This window comes from Mesoplodon densirostris, chromosome 10 (assembly GCF_025265405.1).
Source record: "Mesoplodon densirostris isolate mMesDen1 chromosome 10, mMesDen1 primary haplotype, whole genome shotgun sequence".
Lineage (NCBI taxonomy): Eukaryota > Metazoa > Chordata > Mammalia > Artiodactyla > Ziphiidae > Mesoplodon > Mesoplodon densirostris.
In genome coordinates, this window is record NC_082670.1 from 56618310 (window position 1) to 56630803 (window position 12494).

Below are 12494 nucleotides of genomic sequence, written 5' to 3' on the forward strand. Positions count from 1 at the left end.
TACTTCCATTCTCCCCTACAAAGCAATCCCTTGTCAGAATTCTTGCCTTTACTCCTTACAGCCTGTCACTTCTGCCCTTTCCATTTTCATTGCTTCCACTCTGGCATTGACCCCTATGCTCATAAACCTGAAATAGGACAGTAGCCTTGAACTTGCTATCTTTGCCTTAGTCTTGTTCCCTCTCCCAGTCTAGCATGACATTGATCATGTAACTTTCCAGCTTTTTTTTTTTTTTTTTTTTTTAAGCCTTCATTAGTTTAAGGAAAGGGACCTTGAAACGAGACAGACATGAGTTGGAACTAAACCCTGCCACTGTCAGCTTGGTGCTATGGGCAAGTTGTTTTTCAGCCAGTCAGCATTATATGCTTCGAGCACTAGGTCTTATTCTAGGTTCTAGTGTTATAAGGGTGATTACGGCTGTTTCAGTTGATCACTAACAGATGCCAGGAATAATTCATTTGTAGTGCTGTTATGAGAATTTATAGTAACATAGATGAAGCCTCAGCCTAGTGGCTGGTTTGAAATAATCATAATGATGATTGAAATAATGAAGCAGTGGTATGAAATCCAAACGCTTTCGCTCAGAATGCAACCCCTTAATGCTTCACTTTCCTTTGCTGGCCTCTTGTCCTTCTATCACCTTTTTCCACTCTGTCAGTCTACTCTAGCCCATGAAACTTGCCTCGTGGTTTCTTCCCTTGGCTCATCTGACACACGTGTTTATACTCTTTTCTTCTTGTAGTACCTTCCCTACCACAGATTAGTCCCCTCTCCAGAAGCCCTTCTCTGGTGCATTATCAGATCACATCCAGCATGGTTTGTAGGTAGATTCTGTTGTATCTCTCCCACTCAGCTGTGAGCTCAGAGAGGTTGGGCACCCAGCATTGTGGTTTACATGGTGAAGGCACAAAAGATGAGAGTAAGATTCACTGCTGATCCAGAATAAAAGAATCTTTTGGGAAAATGTATGAATGTGTTTTATGTGACAGGGATGAAGTCGAGTAAAGCCCCAGATTTCCTGTTTCAGTGTAAATGCTGTGACATTTCCCCTTAACTACGATTAATAAACAGTATTACCTTGTGTTAAATTGGTCTTAATTTAATCCTCCTAGTGTGTAATTTTCATTTGTGCATTTGCTTTAGCAGTGTTTAAACTGACGTGGTAGGGCTTCCCTGGGGGCGCAGTGGTTGAGAGTCCACCTGCCGATGCAGGGGACACGGGTTCGTGCCCCAGTTCGGGAAGATCCCACATGCCGCGGAGTGGCTGGGCCCGTGAGCCATGGCCGCTGAGCCTGCACGTCCGGAGCCTGTGCTCCGCAACGTGAGAGGCCCGGGTACCACAAAAAAAAAAAAAAAAAAAAAAAAAAAACTGATCCAGGTTATGCTTTGAACCATTTATATAGAGAAAAATCCTAAATTCCTATGCTTTGTGAATAGATAATTTACACATTCACATGGTTCAAAAAATAAAATATAAGGGATATACAGTAAAAGTTTACACCCTCCCACCCCAAGAAGAGGAAAAGAAAAAAGTCCATGGTAGTCTCTTACTATTTTCTTATGATTCTTATTGAAGCAGATAACTAGTAGCAAAATACACACCTTGTTCTTGCTTTTGTTACTTCACAATATATTGTGGAGATCTTATGGGGATCCTTCTTCATTCCTTTTTTTTTTTATATCTGCATAGTGTCTTCCATTGTGTGTGTGCACCATGATTTATTTAACCTGTCCCTCTTAATGGACATTTAGGTTGATTCCAGTTTTTTAATCTCATAAACAGTGGTGCGATAAATAACTTTCTACATTCGTCATTTTGCCCACGTATAAGTATCTCTGTAGGATAAATTCCTAGATGAGGAATTTCTATCGATGGTGTCAGATTAGCCCTCTTAGAGGTTAATTCATAAATTTGATGAGCTCCCAATAAATATTCCTACAGAAGTTTTCTAAACATTCACCTCTCAACTAAAGAACTGATTTTAAAAGTTCATATGGAAAAATAAAGAACAAATTTAGTTGGCCTACCTGATATTAAATCATGGTATTGGCACCTTTTTTTTTTCTTAAATTATTGAGGCTTTATTATAACATGGTTTAAAATCTGGTAGAATTAATTAATAATCGCCCTCCCTCACTAACAGACTATTGTTCTTTTTCTCTGTGTTTTCTTGGATACTCGTATTTATTTCCTATAAATGATTTCTATACCGAGCTTTAAAAAACACCCATGGGGGCTTCCCTGGTGGCACAGTGGTTGGGAGTCCGCCTGCCGATGCGGGGGATGCGGGTTCGTGCCCCGGTCTGGGAGGGTCCCGCGTGCCACGGAGCAGCTGGGCCCGTGAGCCATGGCCGCTGGGCCTGCGCTTCCGGAGCCTGTGCTCCGCGGCCGGAGAGGCCACAGCAGTGAGAGGCCCGCGTACCGCAAAAACAAACAAACAAACAAAAAAAAACACCCATGATAGTTTTGTGGGTTTTTTAAGAGATGACATTAAATTGATCAATTCATCTTCTGATACTATGTTTTTTTGAGATGTAACTAAATATGACTTTATGAAGATACCTCAAAAGTTAGTTCTTATGGGGAAATGAAAAGGGGAACCTGTAGCTTTGAATTGGTTGTATTAAACTGACACAAACTTCTGGATTCTTTCCTGTAGGAAAGTGACTATTTCACCCCACAAGGAGAATTCCGTGTAGACAAAGCAGGATCCCCTACTTTGTTGAATTGCCTTATGTATAAAATGTCATACTACAGATTTGGAGAAATGCAGGTTAGTTACATCAATTTTTCTATAATCTTTATTCAAAGGAATATTAAGTAGCCTTGTCTGACTGTAAAAAACAGGATAATGATGTTTTGGTTGCACTGTAAAGAAAAATGTGCTCATCTAAAGATTCTTTTCTCTATTAAATTTAATTTCTGAAACTTGTATGTAAAAAACGAGAAAATATGTTTTAGATCGAAGATTTCTTTCCAGAATTGTTAATTAACATAGGCTCAAATCCATTCTTTGCTTGCCATCTCACTTTTGACTTGATGCTTTTGGAAGACCAGGGAGAGGTCTTCCAGCTGGGAAACAGTGTGATCTTAAGTAGTTTAACTTCACTGCCTGGTGGGGGAAAGCCTGAAATTAAAGAGATGAATTATTTAGTCACTTCACATATTCACTGTTTCCCTGTTCTCCATTACCACAGAGAGCTAGGACTCTCTGGGTCAGAGTTTTCCCAGAAAATTGGAATGATATGGTACAAAAGATTAAGAGTCAACAAAAATGAGTGAATGGGTAAAGAGGCATCGTGGCAAAAAGAACAGATAAGGGATTGTCACAACACCTGGGTTCCAGATCTGGCTCTGTCAGGTCATGTAACCCTTGGACAAGTCACATTCTCTCTGGACTTGTTTTTTTCCTTGTCTGTGTATAATGGGGGTTGGACTGATGGCTTCTATGATTCTTCATAGCTCTCAGATTGCATGACTGTCATACCAAGTTACACTTTCATACTAAGGTTACATCAATGGCAGAGGAAAAATTGCTTGTTTAATTTTATACAAATACCAGGGAAATTTTATACAAATACCAAGATAATGTTTCCACATTATTCGCTTACTCTACTGAAAAAATAGGCAAAAATTTTACTACCAGATTTAGGGTTTTGTTTGTGTTTTCTTTGAAGGCCACTTTGAAGGTCTCTAAACTCATGCTAAGAAAGAAGCAACTTAAGCCATAATAATTAGCTACCTCAGAAAATGGGTGAAAGATTAGTTTCTCTGTTCACTAATGAGAGCATTGAAGGACTTTTTTTTTCTGTCACGTTTATCAAGAGCTCTAAGCCGTGCCTCTAGCATGCATTCATTTTGATGCCTTTCCCTACTTGAGAATAATATGTTTAAGACATGAAGTATATAACTTTGCTCTTGTATAGAGCAATAACAAGTTATTCTCGCACTGGAGGAGATTTGGTTTTTGGTTTTATTTTTAAGTTGAATTCATTTAAGTTCTGTATGGCAACATAAACTTAGTCTGAGAATTTCTTAAAATCTTCTCCCGTCCCTCCATTTTTTCCTCCTTTCATTTTTGGTTAATCTTTCCATGATTTGGCTTGTCTGACTTCCTTTGTAGTTCCCAATTTCAGGTTGGTTAGCATCACTGCTTGTGCATTGATTTAACAAGTAATGCTGGTGAGATAGAGCCACACTGAATAAGGTAAAGTCATCATGCAGCTTACATCCTATTGGAGGATATAGGTAATTTTTAAAATAAATAAAAACTTTAGCAACAAACACTATAGAGTAAAAGAATAAGGAGTCAATGGAGGAGACTTCGCAACCATCAATCTCAAGAAAATATTTTCCTGAAGGGATGGTATTTGGGCTGAGACCAAAGGATAGAAAGGGACCAGCCATGCAAAATCACTGAATGAAGAACTTTGAGGTTGAAAGAGTAGATAGTATAGTGCAAGGCCCTGGGGCAGAAAAGCAGGCCCTTCTGTGTGTTTTCTCTGAATACCTATAAGAAGGGCTTTAATGGATTTCATTTTGCTATTTTGGTTTTTTTATGCCTGCAGGCTGTTCATCCACTCTAAGGGTTCAGTGAAACTCTAATTCTGATGTATTTAGTTTCTCTCTTGCAGAGTTTTTCCTATCTGGTTAGCAACATATAAGAACTGTTACAATATATTGCTCTGATTGTGTTTTCCTAGTTTAAAAGGAGAAAGTTTTACTCTGCTGCTAACATTTACTACCTTCTAATATTGCAAGCTTTCCAATATGGTTAACATCCAATACTAATGTCACTTTTGCAGCTGGATTTCCGTACACCCCCAGGTTTTGATCGAACACGTAATGCTGAGATTGGAAACAAGGACATTAAATTCAAGCATTTGGAGGAGGCCTTTACATCAGAGCACTGGCTTGTAAGGATATATAAAGTGAAAGCACCCGATAACAGGGAGACACTAGACCACAAACCTCGAGTAACCAACATTTTCCCAAAACAGAAGTATTTGTCAAAGAAGGTGGGTGCCAAATGAAGTCATGTTTATGAAAGGGTAACTCCATATATACACTAGAATGTATAAAAGGGATAACTAATAAGAACCTGCTGTATAAAAAAATAAATAAAAAGAGAAAAAAAGGGTAACTCAAGATTGGTTGGTTTGACTGATAAATAATTACTGAAAACTGCGAATAAATTTTCATTTGCCAGATGAATAAAGACCAAGGCTTATATACAAAGTAGATATAAAGCCAGCCTGCTGAGGGCAATCCTTGTAAACTGAGCACTTCAGGTACCCCAAGCAGCAACTGTTCTGGATAGTTCTCAGTAGGGAAGAGTGGTTATCAGTGAACCAAGCTAAGATTTTCCAGAGGCATTCTGGCTTTAGCTTGTGCCACTCCCATTAGTAAGACTTGTTTGTAAAGTGAGATGTGTCTGTGGCTTCTGAACCTTTGTGAAAGTAAAAATGCCAAACAAGTAATAACAGTTGTGATTCGTTCATCATCTTTTGGTCAAAGCAAATTTATATAGCATTCTCATGTTCCATTCTAGTACGATGTTACTGTATTAATCATTGAAAAAATAAATAAACTTGAGTTGGTTTGAGTCTTGAATGAAAACAAATCATTTATCTTAAGAGAATTATTTTTAAATGTAATTGTCATGACAAAGCTTGTAGGTAGAATTACGATGATGAGACTATTGCAGTCCTTTTGTAATAAATATTTAATAAGATATGAAGTCTTCTATTGGAGGTCATTATGGCTCACTTAAGCCAAATAGATCTAATCTTTGCTATAAAAGCTACTGAATAATGAGTATTTATATGGTTTTTCCTCTGTGGGAGATGGAAAATAATGAGCAGTCAGAAGAAATATTAAGATTGTATTTTAAGGTACTACCCTTAGAATACTAATTGTTATTAGACTGATCTCAGTCTTAAGTCTTGAAAGATACTTAGGTTTACATCGCTCAGATCAGTTATTTTAAATCATTGAAGGAATTGTCTTATCCCTTTGTATTACTTAAAATATACTTCAAATATATTCAGAATACAGATTATTTCAATTTGTACTATAAAGTGCTGCATATTAACTGTATGGTATGTAAATAGAAACTTTAACTGAACACCTTCTGTGCCAGGAATAGGTTACCATATCTAGACTAATGTATTTAAATAAGTCACAGAGAGCTGGCACTCACTGTGTCAGTCATATCAAGTGATCTGGTGTCTCATAGGCACGTGCTAGGAGAAACTGGTGAGTCACATCAGTGCAGAAGTCAGAACAAATGCTGCCAGTCTGAAGGCAGTCACTCCTAAGACATCTCAGCCCAGTTATGAAAAACAAGGCATTGAACTTGCTGTATAACTGTTGATAGTGAAGTTTCTTAATCTGACCTCTTTGTCTTCTCGTCATTTCCCCCAAATAAGTGAATGGATAAATAAAAATCCATCTGTCTTGTATGCCAAAAACATATTCTATTAGCCAACAACCTGGATCTAGTATTTCTGGTTTCCATGGCTTTATACTCAGTTTTGTACTAGCAGGAATGCTTTTTATTTGTTTTGCTTTCCTCTCTCCAGCCCAGTTTTTATTTCGGGGGTTGAAGGGGGTATGAGTGAGTACAGCAGCCACTACCTGCCACTTCCAAGCTGACATGGCTGAGGCACTGGGAATTGTAGTCCAGGGCTGCATGGCTCACCTGCTCCTAGAGAGAAACACCCTGAGGACCTAGATAGATACGTGCAGAGACCTGGGGCATTTTACAGGATCTCATAGAAAAGGTTTCAAGTTAGAAATAATGTAGGTGATGATGATAAAGAAACCAACTCCTTGGCCTGGTTTGAATTTTTACAAATTGTGCCCTCTGAAATTCTTTACTTTTTGCCCTAATAAAATAAGTTAATAATAAGGTAACATATATTGTGGGCAAGTTAGCAGTAGCTAATTTTTGTGACCTTAAGAAGGATTGCATTCTACCTTGTATTTTTGTCGCTGTTAGAAAAAAATTATAAATTGTTTTAAACTGAACATCATAATATATGTACACGACATAGCATTTGCCAGAGTTTCTGAAACCTCCTCCAAAAGTTGTATTTAAATGTGAGAATTGAATTGAGGGGTCAATCTCTTGAGTCTTCACCTGCTGCTAACCCAGTGCTTTGACTGATGCCTTAAAGTACTAATTTCCAAGAAATTTGCTTTTTTCAGTATCTGTGAATATGTCAGATTGTCAGACCCATGTCCTATATTGATTTATCTTTGTGAGACTCTAAAATAGCAAACATTTTTGCAGTAATTTCTACCACCACATTTGTAGTAATTTATTTCTTATACCACAGACATCAGTTGACAGTATTTTAAGTGGAATCCTGAAGTGTTAAGAAAAATGAAAAATATCTTAGTTTTTTAAAGATCTGTGATGCTCAAGGAATGTTACAGGTTTTTTTCTTGGTGTTTGGGATTTGTTTTAATATTTAAGTGCTTATTTTCCTACCTAAATTGGAGAATGTGCCAAGTAACTTTATTTCTCTTTATTTTTGTAGATAGGTATAATCATCCTCATTTTTTACAGATAAGAAAATTGGGGCTCCAAAAGTTACTAAGTTAATTTGTATTTCTGACACAGCTAATTCTTGGAAACTAAACTAGGAGCACCATTAACATTTTCTGAATCCTTAGTCTAGTTATATATTCTATCATGCCTGGAAATGTGAGTAATTATTACACCTAAGCATTTAGCGGTTGAGAGGGGAGGTGGGGATTCATTCACTTGATGGTGAGGAATGTATGACAGGCGTTTGAGGACTGCTGTGGTCGTCCTTCATCTGAAAGGTGAGGACTTAGTCCAGTTCATCTTGGATCTCAGCATCCTTGGCATAGAGCAGTTTGTGGTGCTCATTGACTGTTTCAAGGAGTCCAGCCCTAAGAAGATCTGAGGGATTATTAAGACAGTCTTCATCATTCTGCGGTAAACCATGTGTGTATCTGTAGTTTTAATCCGTAGGAAACCTGCACTAACACCATGTGTTCTGTTTTCTTTATAGACTGCGAAAAGGAAGCGTGGCTACATTAAAAATAAACTAGTTTTTAAGAAAGGCAAGAAAATATCTAAGAAGACTGTCTAAATATACTGTTCTGGTTCCTAACTTGAAGCAGATGTCCTTGTGAGAACCGGTCTTTGCCTTTAGCTCATGTCATGTTTCACAGCGACGGAGGGTACAGAACCATCACTGGAACCACCACTGGTCCAGGTTAATGTACAAAACTTTCTGGCAATGCCTGATTTAAAAAATAAAATTGGCTTACTGAGAACAGCTGTTTTTGATTTGTAATGTGAAGCAAGACAGAGCACTGCTGTAAATGTCTAACAGCAGATTTTTTTTTTTACTGGTACATGTTATCCTTCAAATCTGAGAATTTGGACTAATCGCACCAAAGAACCCTCTGATTTGGTCCCTGGCACATGCATACTTGTCAATGTTTTTATTCTTTTACAAGACCTGCATTTTATTTGAATTACCCAGATAGCAATACGTAAAATACGAATGACAAAATGTGATGCAAGCTTCTTGAACCAGTAAACTAGTACGGTCTGAGAAAGAGGTATTAGAAAAATAATTATACTTCCTTGAACTATATTTATTTTCATGTTTCTCCAGTGCAAAGAATGTTTCATCAAATGTACATTTTCTATTGCTTACTGTTTGCTCTGAGAAGAAGCTGCTCTTTCAAAGATGGACCTGTAACTAATCGATTCAAATAGTTTTTTTTTTTATGTTGAAACATTATTGCTGCTGTTAGCAGTTGTTTTCACCAGGTACTTACAGAGCAGATCTCATACATTGTTCATTCAAGGGCTAAATTTATATCCTTTGGAAATCATGGCAACTGCACAGAATGTTGCTAATTACCAGGATGGGGTTTGGTATCTTAGTCCTGAGGTTAGCACTTTGTTTACATGCAAAAGATTAAGGAAGAAACCCTTAAAGTGGACAGGTAGCCAAAGTTCATTTTGTGTGATTCTTCAAAATGACAAAGGATTTGTAAAGTTCGCCTGGATTTCTCTCATTTTTGTAACAGTTTCATCCATCACAGTGATTTTGTCTTCTGTTCCATATTTTGTTAATCCCTTAAGCATTTGATGAAACACTCTTTAATGCTATATGCATTTTCTTACTTTTATTAAAAATGTGACAATTGTCCAAAAAATGCACTAAAATATAAATGGAGATTGAACATGTTCACTTTCTGTCTCATAGGCAACTTTATATAGACTTGAAAATTTTCTCCTGTTTAGTAAAAGTGAAAGAGAAAGGGTTTTTCCTGCCACAGGATATCTTTTTTTTATATAAACAAGCATAATTTACACCACTGCTTTTGGTGGAAAAGTGCAGAATAGTATGTAACTTTTATGAAGAAAAGTGTAATTTACAATATTCATTGAGAATGTTACTGCTGATTTTCTTTTCCAAAGTGTAGAATATTAATATTCTTTGATTTATAGAATCCATTTTTGACCCAGATGATGGTTCTTTTACATACCAATAAAATGGTTGAAGCTTTTCACAAAAAGTATAACTAAATCTGGATTTCTGATACCTTGTCATTTGGAGGATTTTATTTTACTTTGTTGCTTTAAAATTCAGTGCAGAGAAGTTGTTGACTGTAGGGAAAATAAAGTTAATTCAAATTTTGTGTTAAGCGTTGTCTTTTATACATCTTTTATTTTTGAAAGGACTAATAGTATTGAATACATACTTCTTGTTCACTTTTACAAAGGTTTTAGAGAACACGTGTGGGAAAAAAAAGGTGTTAGATTAGTTCAACTTAGGTCTAAGGTCTAAGCTGAACTAATCTATTATTTATTTTGCCTTCCTTTCCACCCCAGAGTGAAAATTTCATTTTGACTTTTTATGGGTGAGTGAGGGGAAGACACCTAGCCAAATAAGAATTTAATCTCCATGTAAATGAGGCTAGGACTCTTAACAAAAAAGCCCTGCTCTGTAAAGTTGCGATATTTAATCAGCCAAGTCTTATATAATTTTCTCATTAAGAGCAGGAGTGATCTCTCACCTTTTCCAGTTTTAGGGAACCCCATTTTGGTTCAGTGGATTGCCTCAGCAAAAACTATATTGTAACCACACTTGAGATTTTATTGTAGCAGAAAAGTGAAATTATAGACAGTAAAACAGCTTTTATTTTTATTCCACATCTTAGAATTGAACAAGCTGAGTGCTTTGTAGTATAAATAAGGCAGTGAGGCAGCAAGTCCAAAGATAAATCCATTTTTCAAACTTAACCTCCTTACCTACTTACTTGAGTTTGCATTTGTAGATTTTTAACTTCGAGTCCCCAGGCCATGACCAAAAGGCCAGAGAACTAGATGGTGTAAAAGCAGCCTATAGGGTATTATCGTTTCCATAGCTTAAGGTCATAAGATTATGAAATCTGGAGGCTCTGCACACTTTTTAAAAATTGTTGTGCAACCCTCTCCAGAATTTCCTCCTTTGGAATGGGTGCTGCTTGATGTGGGTGCTGTCAGACCCCCTGCCTTGTTACCCAGGCCTCACTGAGGTAGGTGGAGTCATGAATGAATGTAGAAACAGCCGTCTGTTACAAATGGCAGGTGTCTGAAATGAAAAAGTAATCCTTCTTTTGGTGTGAGGTGTGACACTGGGAAGACAGAAATGTACATCTTAGCAAATTACCACAAGACAAGCAACTTTGTAACCACAACTCAGATCAAGAGAACAACACTGCCAGGACTCCAGAAGCTTCCTCATGCTCCCACTTGGTCACTGGCCTGTCCTACTTGCCCCTCTAGGAGGTAATCAGTCTCCTAGGTTTTACGGTAATTTCTGTTTCTAAACATATTTAATTGTACATGTTCTTTGAACAATAAAATGGAATCAAAGTATGTATTTTTTTTATTTAACTGCTTTTGCTTAGTGTTTATGAAATTCCAAATGTTGCATGCAGCTGTAGATTTATTTTCATTGATGTATAGTATTCCTGTGTATGTGTATCTCCCCCACACACACACCATTCTATTGATAGATATTTGTGTTGTTTCCAGTTGGAGGATATTACAGTTAAGGCTATAGGAATTTTCTTTTACACCTCACGTGGAGCTTACATGCACACATTTTAGTGGGTATTTACCTAATAAAGTAGAATTGCTGGGTAGGGTATGAAGGTTCTTGTTACTCCCACATCCTAATCAGCTCTTGTCAGGCTTTTTAATGTTGCCTTTATGGTGGGTGAATGATGGTTTTCCATTGTGGTTTAGTTTGCCATTTCCAGGTTGCTAATGAGGTTGGTCATTTGGCAATCCCCTTTTTCTAAGGATTTGGTTTTTCTTTTTTTTATTATTGTATTAGTAGGAGTTGTTTACATATCCTGTATATAACCTCTTCATCATTTGTGTTGCAAACTGCCTAGGAATTCATTATTTTAATGTTGTATTTTTCAGTCTTCCATGTGCCTGTTGCTTTCTGTGTGCCTTGTTTAATAGTATTTTCCTAACCTGCGGTGTGAAGATAGTCTCTTGTATTCTCTTCCAGGAAATATATTGTTTTATCTTTTATACTTAGGTTTGCAGTCTGCCCGGAATTCATTTGTTGAGTACAGTGTGAATTGTTTGGGTTTTGTTTTGGGTTCATTAGGTTTTTGGTGGTTTTTTTTTTCCATATGCAAATCTAATTGTGCACCAGTTATTGAAAAGACTGTCCTTTTCCTAAAGTTCTGCAGTTCTCCTTTTGCAGTAAATCCATACATGAATCTATTTCTGGGCTGTATGTTATATTCCATAGATTTCTTACCTTTCTGTATTGATTTAATGTGCTTTAAGATAATTAATATGGTAATGTCTCCCATCCCCACCTTCTCAGACTTTGTTTGGCTATTTCTGGCCCTTTGTTTCTCCATATAAATTTTAGAACCAGTTTATTAAATAACACCAAAAAAGAAAAGAAAAGAAAAACCTTGTTGGGCTCTTGACTGGGCATTAGGCATTGAAACTATAGATGAATTTAGGAAAATTTAACACCTTTGAAATACTGAGTCTTCTGTCTGTGAACATGGCATGTCCTTCAATTTATATAGGTCTGGGTCATCTTTAATATCTGTATTGTAGTTTTTCAATAGGTCTTGCACATTTTCACAAGTTTTATTACAAGGTATATTTTTTGATAAATACTGTCTTATAAAATTTTATTTTCCAATTGTCAGTATATAGAACATTTGGTTTTATATGTTGAAATTGTACTGAACAACCTGTTAAACTCATCCTAATAATTCATTCAGATTATTATAAACATATGTCCTCATAATTAGGGAATAATGGCAGTTTTATTTCTCCTTTTCTAGTGGTTATACATTTGATTTTCTTGCCTTTGCTGCACTGGTCAGGATATCCAGCATAGTACTGCATAGAAAAGATAACGTGTTTGTCTTGCTCCTGTCTCACACAGAAAGTTTTCAATATTTT

At 36.7% G+C, this 12494-nt stretch overlaps 1 protein-coding gene across 1 annotated transcript in view; it reads left to right on the forward strand.

The window, feature by feature from the left end:
- STT3B (STT3 oligosaccharyltransferase complex catalytic subunit B) overlaps positions 1-9700 on the forward strand; it is a 101967-nt gene extending 92267 nt beyond the window's left edge. Inside the window, exons 14-16 of the mRNA XM_060109529.1 lie at positions 2661-2774; positions 4807-5019; positions 8050-9700. Coding sequence (XP_059965512.1) covers positions 2661-2774; positions 4807-5019; positions 8050-8130 — 408 coding nt within the window. The 3' untranslated portion in view covers positions 8131-9700. The remainder of the gene's footprint in view (positions 1-2660; positions 2775-4806; positions 5020-8049) is intronic.
- Positions 9701-12494: the final 2794 nt, after the last annotated feature.